The following is a 14067-nucleotide window of genomic DNA, read 5'->3' on the forward strand; positions in this document are numbered from 1 at the left end:
AGGACAGCAGGGCAAGGAAGTGGCATTCCCTGGGATTTAAATAGGCCTCAGCGGTCAAATGAGAATAGCTAAAGATGTTAAAGATACCAAAAGCAGTATTCCATTCAGACTCCAAAATTTTAAGCAATTGGGAAAGCCAAAACAGGTATTAATGCTAGCATAAAAACCTTTTTTAAATTCAGCGCTTATTTGTCAAATACCAACTGCGTTTTCTTTTATTCCTTTCTGTTTCTGATCTTTGGAAAAACCACATCAGTATCAAATGTCACTTAGTTCTCATTCAAACAGAGGAAAGCAGACACAGTGGCTATACCCGTGACTTAGCTGACCTGGGCCCTCAGTAAAAACAAACCTCTATAAATCACCAGATGTAAGCAATCGGGTAGTGATCACTGTAATTAATTGAACAGCTTTCCTGAAATTTACTGTACAATTTCAACCCTCCTAACACCTTTCCCAGATACAACTAACAATGGTGCTTTTTTTTCTTAAGTTGTTTAAAGGAGGAAAACATTTTAAACTTCAGTGGCTGAAATATATTTTTAAATTATTCAAGATTAAGGTGGTAGACTATTTAATTTTAGAAATCAAACCATGCTCATTCTAAATGCTGTCTTTAAAGGCCAAAAGTTAAAATTATTCCAAAACATCTCCACTGCATGAATATAAACACGTGATCTGCCCTAATAATACACAAAATTTAACACAATTTTACTCTTATCTGAAAACTCAGAACTGCAAAATAACATGCAATGATATTTCTAACTTCAAGGACCTATTGAATTTTAACTGTATCAAGTCAATATTTTGATTTGATGTTTCTGGACCTTGATTTCCACTGCAGGCGCCACACTTGGATAAAAGAGGATACCTCAATGTTTCATTACCAACTCCATTTCTCCTCCCCAAATAACTCCGATCACTCTCCACTAGGAACTATGTAATACCGAATCCACAGATCCCATGCCAACCATTGAGTGATACCAGAATTTAAGTCTCAGTCCACCATAATCAAATACATGTCCCTGTGGGGTGAAGGCGGCTTCTCTGAGTCTTGAAGGCCACAGCAGCAATAACAGCATAGTGTAAAGTGTTCTGGTTACAATGATACTTAAAATTTAGGAGCAAGACAGAGAGAGGCTAGGAAACAAGTCAACCAGTTTAAAGGAAGCTTATTTTGCTTGTAAGATCTGTTCTCTAGCCCATATGGAACTGTTCCCCCACCCCGGTCCCTGCAAACATACATTCAAAACCCTCCTAACGTTCACTTACAAGGAGAGAAGTGTAATATTTGCTGAGGCTGGCCCTAGATTCGGAATGGTCTCCAATTCATTGTTGTTCAGTTTCCTATAAGTGCCAAAAAAAAAGAGAGAGAGAGAGAGAGAGAGAGAAGCAGATTATGCAATCTGTAATCCACAGAGGTGAAAACTTTATAAAATTAAAGATCCCTCCCAAGTTAAAAGTTTTAAATAATTCACTGTAACCCAAACGTTCTTTACAATTAAATACTGTGATGGGTAGTACATTTGATTCAAACCTCAAGCAGAAAATAGCTGAACTCACACTTCTCGAAGGCTGTGAAGGTGGCTCATGGAACTTGCCTGGATGAAAGACAATCTGTTGTGACTTAAGTCCCTATGAAAACACAAAAATAAAATTATAAGTAGTTTCCAAAAATCACTATTAGTGCTTAACGATGTGCAAGACAGAGTGGATTTATGAACTCTCTCTCGACGCTAGCGACAGCATAAGAAATAATTGGCCCACCCTGCCCATAAACGAGAGGGCAAACTCCAAAATACAAACTCTGAGGACAAAGTTAGTTCAGGAGGCTGGCAGCTTCAAATGCTCCAAGCCCGCAAATGTTTTAGGAGATGGTTTTTGGTCCAGGGTGAACAGATCTTTTGTTAACTGGTTGTTTTGTTTCACCCTCCCCATCCACTACCAACTCCTCACTTCCAACTTGATATGATGAAGTCATAGCTTATGAAAAGTGGTTAATTAGTCAGGTGGCTGAAACTAAAACCTCTAAAGAAACCTTTTTATTATCACAAAACTAAGCATCAGAGTCCTTATTACAGTCAAACAAAGTAGAAATTCCTTTTCACATATATTTGTTTCCCTGGGTTAAGGCACCAAATTATTTAAAGTGTGTGTGTGTGTGTGGAGCAGGTAGGAAACAACCCAAACTCTCTGCTTTCCTGAATTATCCAAATCTCAATATCTCAATATAATGTATAATTTAAACCACATCAACCACCTAACAAAGTTAAGGAGACTGTTCAGAAATCCATGATCAGATTTCTTTTCAATTATTAAAACAAACCTGCTTCTAACTCAGAGACTCAATATAACTCAGTAACCACTTCCACAGGACATCAACCGAACTCCTACGTATGCAGTACTCTAGGCTAGGATGTCAGCTCAGCATTGAGGATGAAAATGTGAAACAAAATCCGGCAAATACTTGGTTATATTGGTCAAAACATTGACTAAGTGCCTTCAAACTGGTCTAAGGAAAATGAAATGGCTGAACAGCTACTGAAAACCCGGCTGCCAAACAGGATGGCTGAAAGCTCTCCCACTGAAAGAGGCATACCCACCCTTCCTAGATTAATTCCTTCAGTGTTTAAAAGTGAAGATTTTTGAATAACCAAAGTTAGAGATAACCAGACTTGATTGGAGAAAAGCAGGAACCATTTGCTATATATTAATACATAAGCACGCCTCCCGCAACAACAAAAGAAAAGGCAGAGAAATCACATCCAGAGACGCACAGTGTTACTTTGTGCACATCCATTAGGGTAACAATTAGAAATCAGAGATCCTGTCAGTCTTTGAATTTTTGTTTTGACAATAAACCTGGATTTCTCTAGTTCACCTAAAAGGAAAAAAAAAATTTTTGCAAAAGGTTTTATTTGAAACATGTTTGCCTAAAGACCTACCAGACAGTAACAGACATGAGCAGATTTGTTCCGGTAGAGTTATAACATGAAAAAAAATCTGGCACAGTCTTTAAACTATAAAAATCCTGCAATTACAACCACTGCCGTGCATGCTCCCCACGCTGGAACCAGACACTTTCCCTCACGGCCCAGCTCGCATCCATCTGGAGTTCATCAAGGAAACCATGGGCCCCACGGCTCACGTTAGGATTCAGACAAAACCTGTGTGCTTTTAGCACCCCAGACAGTCACAGATTTCCCACAGGCTCTAAAAAACAACCGTGGAAAAGAGGGCTTCACCTGGGAGGTAGCCTGAATCAACAGAAAGGCTCATTTGGACCCACTCAACTAAAGAACGTTGCACTAAGCCTACAACTGCATCCCCTATTGTTTCAAGTGTTCAGTGGAAAGGGGGCACCCATCTGGCATTTCCAGCTCACACAGGTGATTTTCTTTTTGATTAGAAAAAACGAAAATTCCACTTTTCATTTCATTTTAAGGATTATTTCTCAGGGCAATCCCGTGAGGAAAAATAAATAAATAAAAAGATTGCGTGCTTTAACTTTTTTTTTTTTTTTTTTCTTCTGACCAGTAACAGGATGAAATCTCCAACAAAAGACCTGTAAAATGAGAAACTGTGCCTTCAGAGAACAGGGCACATGCTGGGGACCCCTCACTTCTGATCCAGAAGCAGGAGCTGGCAACCTTAAATATTTCAGTTACTGTGACACACTTCCATTCCAGAGCTGCGTGTACTATTAAAACCACATTATATGGGGGAGAAAAAAAAAATCACCCCTGAAGTGACTTTTACTGCTAAATACTTAAAGCCATGAAACTTTTAATGTACCTAAATTTAGATTTAATACAGTTTATGTTTCAGAAATGATTAAAGGATGCCACATTTTCCTAAATCTCCTTGTATTGTTTTTCATGGCTAGACCATTAAAAACAAATTCAACTTGTACAATGTCGATGTTTTCTTAAACCCCATTACATTCAATAAGGAAGGCAGATTCTTTGTTTTTAGAGTTCCAGTAATGAACATCTTCCTCAGAAACCTTTCCTAAAAAACTTTTTGTAATGAGGTTAATAAATGGGAAAGGTGGCGAGGCAAGGAGGTGTGAACTATTTACCCAAAACTCAGCTGGTCAAACACTTGCAAACCAAACTCTACACAATAGAGAGAAGTCTCTTTTCCTGCATATTAGCAAGCGAATAAATATATATGGAAAATAATTAATATACAACATTTGGTTCCAGCTCTCATTTTCTTCCTTTTAGCATTTGGAAATCTGACTTCCAAGTCAAATTTTAAAATGCAAATCCAGCACAGCTTCTTAATCAATCCCACTGGGGCCTGCAGAGCTGCTAATTCAGCAGAAATCTGGAAAGCTGAAAAACAAAAAGCCAAGCTGTAGCTGTTTTAAGACACTGATCCAAAGTGACTCATAAATCAGCCTGCTATGTTCAAGTTTTAGTCTGGAAAATATAGAAAAACAGCTGTGAAAACCATAAGGACTAATACCCCTAACCCGAGCCCCAATTTTGGTACGAACCAGAGGATTTATAACAGGCAGACACTAAAGAAGCCACACCAGCAGAAAGTACCTTTCAGACTTTTTTTTGCCTGAGCCCAGCTAACTCAAAGCTTTCTATGTGAGAAGACAAATAGTTCTGAAATTCCATTGAGATTTTAATAATACTTGAAACTCTTCTTGATAATTGGGCAACTTTTCCCTCTTTTGGCTAAGTAAACATATTCTAACTAGCACTCCTCTTTGGGTTCCCAACTCTGTGTAAGCACACACTCTAGATGTAAATTCAAATCTGCTTTTAAAGGCAGTTGTAAGGAACGCTGCAAATAGTGACTGTTTTAAGAGCCACTTTCATGAAAGGATTAAAAGTTCCTTTTTGAAAAGAGAACTAACTACAATATGACTATTTTACAGGTCAAACAATTCAACTTTTCACACATGGGATTCCTATGGCCATAAATTACAACTGAATAAACTGGAAAGAAATACATACACACGTGCATTAAATAGATTAAGTTTTTAACTTACCAATTCAACAAATGAAACAAAAGCTAGACACCAAACTTTTTCTGAAGAGGGCTCTCATGAAGTACTCCTAAGGAGAACTTTTACTTTCTTAATTACCTGAGGAAAAGGAAGTTAAGATATGGGGAAGAATAATATGCATTTTTCTACTTATTTCTGAACTCTGGAAACAGTCTACTTAAAAGCTTTTCAAATTATGTAAAATTTAAGAAGCAGCTATCTTATGCCTCCTGCTCCAAATACCAAGTTAAAGAGAAGTTAAAGCTCAATTCCACGTATTTTTCTGCTCCTTTCAAAGGTGGAGAAAGGAGACCTCTAGAGCTTGAGGCACAAACAAAAGAAACATTTACAATAAAGAATTTGGACCACATGGTTTGGTGACAACTACAAAGTCACACAAGTACAAGAATGACAGAGCTGTCCAATGAGTGATCACAGCAGGGTTTCTGACAACAGGCGTAGTGCTTATTTGTACAAGTGGAACTTATTTTCGCATACATTTAAGGAATGTGGACTTGTATTAAGACAATTTACTGCTGGCGGAAATGTAATTAAAGATTGTGCTAACCAAATAAACTGTAATTTGTTGTTAGTGTGCCACCAAATTATCTGCAAAACAAAATCCTAATTAGGTCAGCTACTTTTAAGACAATGTTTGAATAGGTATCAAACCCCTTTTGGTTTAACTCAACTTCTAATCAAGAGCAATACAGTTGTGTTTTTTTTTAAGACATCCAATTTTTAAAAGAGACATTCATTCACACACACACAAAAATATACTGCACACTGGCATGATCCGATAGGCCACTTAACATTGAGAAACTACTGAATAATAAGTTAGATCTGGTGAATGATTCGAGCATTTCTAAACACACCCCAGGAAGCACTGTATTCTTTCTCTTTCTCATCCCTCTATTATTCATACATGTTCACCTCCAGTCATTCAAATGTTCAGTTCCATATGATGTCAATAGAGCCATTCACATCTCATGAATAAGGCAACATGACCTCCACAAGAGGCAATTGAACAGAATTAGCCACAACTAATTGAAAGTCTTCCTGCTTTAGGTTAAAGCCCTTATCTCCTTCTTCAATTGTAATAAAAACTACTAAACAAGACATCCCATGATAAGAGATTACATATCAATCTAAAACTCTCTACTTCTACTTTTTTTTTTATTAAACTAAGGCATATTAACACAAAGAACATGCTTTTGATGGTCCACAATTCTACAATTCACAAATAAAGACTTTGATGAGCACAGTGATTTAAAAACACAATTTCTTAAACTACCTGACCAAACTTCCTACCACTATTATTTGGATGTTAGGACAGTCGACTAGAGTTGTTTCCAGCGTTTCAAATTTCCACTGCAATTCTGCTACGGCCAAATCTAAGGATTAAGGAAGGACTGCACTTTTGTTATTTTAACAGGATAGCTACTTTGAAAAAAAAGAAACACAAGTTTTGACTGTTTACATTTTGCACCAATCTTCCAATTTTAACAAAACGAGAGTGGGAGAGAATAAGATGACATTTGGACCTAAACTACATTTTCTTCCTCGTTCTGGCAGTTGGCAGTGATTTCAGGTTTTCAGACTCCACAACTAGCATCCAAACACTTGCATAACAGCACCCAGCGCTCTCTCCTAAACCTTCTGGACCTGCTGAGAAGCTACAGAAATCACGCTCTCGGTTCTGGAACAGCTCTCGTTCCTTCCCTTCCTTATCCATTGATCACTCTTGCCAACTTCTTACAGTTTGGTCGAAGAGGGGAATTTACTAACGCGAAATTAAGCCCAGGGTAAAGAACAACAAAAAGATGTCCACCACAGCTTGGACAGTGACCGAACTCTGTAGAGGGGGCTTCCCAAACGAAAGGAGCGCGTTCGATTACTAGTTGGGAACACGAAAAGTGGCATGAACCTGTTAGAAACTATTGAGCCCCGGGATCATCCTCTCAAAGTGAGAACTGCGAACTCGGCGGCAGCAGGTTGCCAACTCTCCCGCCCCGGCCTGGCAGGGCGCGCATCTGAGCCCCCTTGGCGAGCTCCAGGTGCAGGACGTCGATTCTGCCCCTGGGAGTAGTCAGCGGCTGCATCCCCTCGCCCACCTGCGGCCGGGTGGGGCGCACTCAGGGGCCACCTGCGCGGCCCGCCAGGCGCTGGGGGATGGAGGGAGACTGAGGCCCGGTCGGCTCCTTTTCCATCTCCGCGGAGGGCCGCTGGAGGCCTGGGCCAAGAGGAGGTGCCCTGGAAAAGGCTGCTGCGCGCCGAGCATCCTGGCCCCTCGCCCGCAGTCCCGAATCTCGAGTGGTTCCCCCTCCGCCCTCAGGATGAATACTTACAGCCGAGCGACCCAGGGCGGGAGCGGCTCGGGCAGACGCGACAGCCGCTGGCGACTGCAGTCCAGGAGGTCCCCGAGGCAGCGGCACGGAACGAGGCACCGGTGCTCTGCGCCGACCCCAGAAGCCGGCCCCAGGGCCCCGCGGCCGCCGCCCTCGGCCGGGCCCGCGCATCCCAGCACCGCGCACAGCAGCAATCCCAGAGCCGCCGCGGGTGCGCGGAGCCTCGGCGCGCCCATCGCGGTCCTGCAGGCTCTCGCTCTGACCCGGGCTCCGCGCCGGCGCGCGCTCGGGGCCCGGCACCAACTTCCAGTCGGGAGTGGACGCCCGCGCTCGGGGCCGTGTGCGCGCGCCCTCCTCTAACGCTCCCAGGTAAACCCCTTTCTTTTAGTCCTGGCAGTAAAGCTCTTTCATGCCCCGGGGAAGCGAGAGGGAAACCGAAAAGAACGGCCAGCTGCGGCAGAGTTGCAGTGTGAGCAGCGTCCGCGCGCCAAGGCCTCTCCTCGCCCGCAAAAGAAACTTTTTCGCCTCCTCCCCGCGGCGGAGCGCCAAGTCCCCGCGCGGCGGAGCCGAGGGGCGGGACTGCCAAGGCCCGCGCGAGCCCATTGGCCTGCCGGGCGCTTCGCCCCCATGGCCACGTGACAATAACAAGGCTCCCGCCCCGGGTCGGAGCGCTGAGAAAGCGGAGCTGAGATTGTAGGAAATTCCGAGTTACATTTTCCAGCCTCTCGGGCCAGAAGTCTCCACTACGTCCTGGGAAACATATATCAAATGGAGCTGAGGAGAAAAAGGGAGTGAGCAACCAAGTGAGCAAATATTAGGCCAGCTCTCGGAGTTGGAGGTATTTGGGGGCACTTCAGGGGAGTAAAGTTAGTTCTGTTATGAGGAAACCTTGCGTTCCAAATTTTAAAATAAGTATAAATTATTCTACTATTCACAGAGGAAACAATGGTTTAAATAAAAATATAGTTTTTTTTTAACATTAACACTGTTCGCGTTTTTTCCGTATGTCAGCTCCAAAAGTAAAAAGAATAATAAAATGAAAAAGTCATGGTGTTGGAAAGGGTATATTGAGTTACAAATAGCCAGCGTTAGTGCATTGGATAGAGCTGGGAGGAAATTATGGGAAATGACCTTCTAATATACCGCGATGGCAATCATAGATCGCACGCAATAGGTAAAAATAATAAAAGTAGTCACCGTAATATTTCAAAGCCAAAGGAAAACAAGGAACTTGCAGGAAAAATTAATACATGCACCATGGCCCACCTGTGCCTTGAGTGCTGACAAATCCTGATTGAGAGTGCTACCAGGCTAGAAGTAGTACTTGCCGGATCCCTCCGTCAGGGGAGGATTCAGGCCTACAGGACTTGCCAGTGAAGTCTGTGCCTTGACTTACTCTTGCAGGTGACTAGGCCACAGGAAATGATGGAGACCTCCGAGCCCATCTGGGGACACCCTCCTCCTCTGGATGAGGAGATACACTTGCTTGTGGCAAAAACTGAAAACTTATTTTTATCCTTTCACCTCTACACGTTGTTTCTTGCATGTTGTCTGCCAAAGCATGCTTTGGGGCTGCTTAAACTCCTCATTATTGAGGAGTGGAGATCGCTTGGAGAGTTGAGACTTTAACTTCAACTCATGCCCATTGATTTCCACTGTGGCAAATTACCTGTATGAACACACCATTCACGAGGGCGGGAAGAGACTCAACTGGTAAGTTGAGGCACACCACTTTAGATATGATACCCCATCCTCTTCTTTCCAGCTACTGTTAACATCCACCCCACCGCCTTTTTTTTTAAATGATGTACAATTAGAAAATATTTATAATGAGGGTACTTCAGTTTTGAGTTATTATTTTGCCTGCTTGGGAGTGTCAAGGCACACCCCAGTCATGGTATGGATTTTCCAGCTCAGTCTCTCTCATCTATTTCATATAAGGAAAATCAGGCTTAGTGCACTGGAGTTTTTAAAAAGAAGAAAGATGCCATTATACACGTGCCATTAGGTGTAGGCATGGTGCCACGAGTATGGTGGCCTGCTCATTGATGTGTCACGCATGTGACAGATAATCAGAAATTGGGTACCGTTTGGGGGGGGGTTGGCTCATTTTCTTTCCCCATTCTATATGCTCCTTATATTATTTCATCTTCTTTTGTGAATTCCATTTACATCCATATGCTGATATTTACCACATCTATATTTCTAGCCCAGATCTTTCTCCTAAACTCTAGACCCATGTATTTCAACCACCTGTAGGTTGTCTCAAATTGAATGTTCAAATGTAACAACGTATCTAGAATTAAATTTCACCACCCCTGAAACTTACTCCTTTTCCTTCTGAGTTCACTATCTCAAGGAATGATACCTGCCTCCATTCATATGACTACTGCCCCAGAAGCCTAATTCACATTTCCTCATTCTCACCACCACCTCTACAATCAATCAATTAGCAAGTCCTAATGAAGCTAGCAACTAAATATATCTCCTATCTCTATAGACATTATGCAAACTCAGCCCCCCATCAGCTTCTTGCTTGGATTACTGACACAGCCTCTTTCCTATCTGGCATTCCAGTCCTTTCTCCACAGTGCAGTCAAGTGATATCCCAGAAGCTCAAATCTGCTTCTGTGACTCAACTGCCTAATTCCTTTCTCGGGCTCCCATTGTCCTCAAAGTAAAGTTTAAATTCTTTAGAGTGACTTATGCAGTGTTTTTGTGTGCTTGGCCTCTACTTACCTCTTTAACTCATTTTATTTGCTCATCTCTCTTTTACTCCAGGACCTATTTGCAGTTCTCTTCCCACGCTGTGCTCTTTGCCTTTGGCCTTCCTTCACATGCTGGTCCCTCTGTCCAGATCACTCTCTGCCCCTCTTTTGTCTGATTGGTTGGCCCTTCGACTTAAGCATCCCTCTTTTGGAGAAGGTTTCCCTGAGTCCTGTTTTAGCTATCCCTTGAATGCACTCCCAGCACATCCGGTATTCACTGGAATGTAATTGGCCATTTTCACTCTAGTACTTCCTAAATAATGCTTAATGTGCGATAATGACTTTGCATATAACCATGTATCCTATATACCCTTTACGGGTTTTACCAGTTACGTGATGTTGATTAAGTTACTTAAATTTTCAGTACCTCAGTTTCTTCATCTGTAAGTTGGGAATACAATAAACACTCTCTTATCTGTTTTCCATTTATCAGTTTACTGGATTACCTATTATTCTCTGTTTCCTCTCTAAGATTTATGGACTAATGCCTAAGACTAGCTGAAATCTAGTGGCTACCGGCCCCTCCCCAGTACTCTCTTTGCTCCTACCCACTGTAGTTCCAGACTTGTTTATATCTATAATTACACAATTAAATATTGCATCTACCAGAAGTAACTTCATTTCTATAATAATGAATTTGAAGCTTGGGAAAGATTCTTTACAGGTAATCACTAACATGCAATGCTATCAGATTAGATTTGGGTGAGACAATTGTAAAAACTGGGGAGAAATTAGAAATCTAGATTTCTTCACACACCTTGCTTTGCAAGCATCTTTAAGTTCTTGTTCCACTTTAAAGTCATCATAATTGGGAATCAATTAGCAGAGGATGTTTTATGGGTGTGGCTTGTGCTTACTCAGAACTTCATGTAGTTTTTGAGAAAGCAAACTATGATGATATAGAAAGTCACTGTTGCACATTAAATATAGCTAATCTCCATCTCAGTATATCCTGAACCATTCAGTCAATAGAAAGATGAACTAGTCCAACATAGGAACTTAAAATCAATGTAATATTTTCACAGATTTCCCAAACCCTTCACAAACTACAGGGCAGAACCTCCATGGCGTGTCTCCCTGAGCAGGTGAGGACTGAATGTCTTTGAGGTCTCTCACAGCCCTGTGTAGTTTCTTTTAGTACCTAAACAATAGGGATGAAGACACAGTGCCAGGAAAGATGGTCTGTATTAGAGGGGAAAAAGGAACATACAATTTTGTTTAATCTCCCCAAATTGATCAGTGAATAACAGTGACCCCCAAAACAGCCTTAATGTGTCACTGAATTCTCTGATCCTCTCATGGTGTAGTTATTCTGTAGTTATTCAGAATAACTACATACGCGCGCGTACACACACACACACACACACACACACACACACACACGGTGCAGTAGTATCAAATGGCAATTCTCAGCTCTTGTGGCTAATCTTTCATAAATAAGGATTTAGTGTGAGGTGATCAGATTCATTTTGAATGTAGGTCTTTTAACATTTGGATTAAAATGCGATCAAGTGTTGAATTTCTCTACTCCTTAGAGGTTTATACTGGTTAACCGGGTAGTTGAAAATTGACTCTCCATTGGAAATGACCTAAATCACACTGGACAGTTTCTCATTTATAACTTTGTCCTGGAGAATGGCAAGGTCCATCCATTTTCAAAACAGCCTCCTACCCTCCATTCTGTGGTTAGTACAACTCAGCCCCAGTGCTCTTTTCAGTTTTCCTGTTTTTTTTTTTTTTTTTTTTCTCCCTCTGGCAAGTGTGAGACTTTCTTATCTTGAGTGCTGGCAAGGGCAATGACTCACCGATAAAAAGTAATAGAGGTGCTAAGCTGTCAGTTTTAACATCCAAGGACAAGAATGAAAGCTAAACACTCAGTACTTGCTTTATCATTACAATGAATGACACAGTTTGTGTAAGTGTGAACTGTGAAAAGGGAAAAGAGATAAGGCGAAGGAGGAAGAAAAGCACAAAAATCCCCAGATACTGATGCCAAAAGCAAATGTTGCTGTACTCTGTAACCTAACCATATCTTTTCCCATTCATTAAGGCATTTTAGAAGAAATAGAGAACCTCCTTTTCTCACAAAAAAGTTGCCATGCTTCGCTTAAAGAGCGGGAGAATAGAATCTTACTTTGCAAAAACCCTGCAATGAACATGTCTGAACTCTTTAGAAAATATTTAGAAAAATGAATTTAGCCACGCATCTGTTTCTGTCAAGTTGGCCAATTGTGCGAAATTGCTTGAATTGAAAACAATCTCATCTGCATGTTCACTTAACTATAAATTAAACATATGCTAGCTTTTATTTTACTCATTTCTTCACCCTCTAGGAATAATATGTGCCCTGAGGAAAACTCATATGGTGGACAAAACTGGGTTCCCTGGAAATCACCTCAGTGGAGGCTAGAGCTGCTGGGAGCTGGGAGCCCTGTGGTGGAGGTGGGAAATGAGTGAAGGTTCACAGCGGCTGTGACCCTCAGTTTTTTCTCAATGGTGAGTGTCCTTCCCCAGGAACAGAGCATTTCTGTGTGTGGTCTTCAAATTTCTCCACTCCTTTAAGGACCTCAGGACATTTTCTCTTCTTCCTACCCTGTTCCATGTCTTTCTCTAGCCAGCAGCAATACTAAGACTCCCCTGGGAATCTCGACACATAGATAATAGCCCACCCTGTCAGAAATGCAGAAATCCAAATGCTTGAGAATTTGTTACAGGGGCTGCAAGGTGGTCCCGAGTCTGACACTGAGGTCAGAAGCCCTGTAACTTTGGCTGACTGAACAACCCTATGCTTCATTTTCTTTACCTGTAAAACAGGGTGAAGAATGTTACATCAGTACACTATAAAGTTCCTGATAGATTCTAGTTGCTATTACTTAACTCTCAAATTGCTGTTTTCTTTTCTTTATTCGGGGAGATAAAGCGAGTTAACTACAGAAACATTCTCCTGCTGGGATTATTGACCAAAAGAATGTTGGAATTAAATAAACCCTCAACTATTTGTCCTAAGTAACAGGAGGAAAAGAATTAATGCTTAGATGGAAAACAAACCAAAAACATTTTTTAACTTTCATATAAAACCCTTAATTTGTGTGTTATGACAGCATACTGTACAGATCCTGAGATATTTTAATAGGAATTTTGTTATGCCATCTCAGAAAGTTACTGTATAACTCAATTTGTTATGATTTGTGCCATGAGGTCAAAAAGAATGATTAGACATATTTACTAAAAATATTCCCATATCCCTCCTGGGAACTTTTCTGAAGAATATTTTTCTCCCACTTCTTAGATGAACAATTGGCCTATATACTAAGAATTAATTTGCATTTCCAAACCAGAAGAGGGCTTATAAATGAGTTACTTACTGCTTTTATTTATAGTTTCATTCTCTTACACATTGGATATTCACCCAGACCTGACTATCAAACTATTAAGGTGACTTTGTCATGAATAGTCTCAAAATCAAATTCCCTGAATTCAAAACTCTGTATCTGTCCCTAAATCTAAGGATCACTATCAAGCTACAGAATTCCCGATATTGTTCTGTGTAAGTATTTTCAAATGGAGAATGAAGAAGGATTTTCGGCTTTATCGGGTCCCTTTCAACATGACACTGTGCTCCTATTACACTTGAAGGCAGAACAAATACTTTCCTGCTAAAATCTTAAGTTTTCAGCCCAGAGATTTACACACTTCTATTATGTTTAAACATACATACAAAAAGATTTCCCGGGAAATACTGACACAGAGCATGAAGAAGCTTTCGAGGGCACCTTGCTTATCTGCTTGCCCCCAGCACAACCGTGTCTGCAGCAGACAGCCGCCTCCACTCCCATGGCAGTGATCTCAGACTTGAACAACTTTTTCAGTCTGAGCATTTATCTTTAGAGCCCACATAAATGAATTCCCTCCGCTCTCTTGCTGCCATTTGAGCGTTTCTGCT

General features: G+C 41.3%; 1 protein-coding gene across 6 annotated transcripts in view; it reads right to left on the reverse strand.

Annotated features, from left to right (window-relative positions):
- LRIG3 (leucine rich repeats and immunoglobulin like domains 3) overlaps window positions 1-7873 on the reverse strand; it is a 47310-nt gene extending 39437 nt beyond the window's left edge. For 3 of the 6 annotated variants that reach the window (XM_036867053.1, XM_036867054.1, XM_036867052.1), the window contains exons 1-3: window positions 7357-7857; window positions 1564-1635; window positions 1273-1347 (exon numbers count right to left, since the gene is read on the reverse strand). In XM_036867053.1, the coding sequence (XP_036722948.1) occupies window positions 1273-1347; window positions 1564-1635; window positions 7357-7592 (383 nt within the window). In that variant the 5' untranslated portion in view covers window positions 7593-7857. Of the gene's footprint in view, window positions 1-1272; window positions 1348-1563; window positions 1636-7356 lie in introns of those variants that run through there. The other 3 variants (XM_036867051.1, XM_036867055.1, XM_036867056.1) reach the window with 3 other exon arrangements.
- Window positions 7874-14067: the final 6194 nt, after the last annotated feature.

The sequence above is a fragment of the Balaenoptera musculus genome, chromosome 10 (assembly GCF_009873245.2).
Source record: "Balaenoptera musculus isolate JJ_BM4_2016_0621 chromosome 10, mBalMus1.pri.v3, whole genome shotgun sequence".
Lineage (NCBI taxonomy): Eukaryota > Metazoa > Chordata > Mammalia > Artiodactyla > Balaenopteridae > Balaenoptera > Balaenoptera musculus.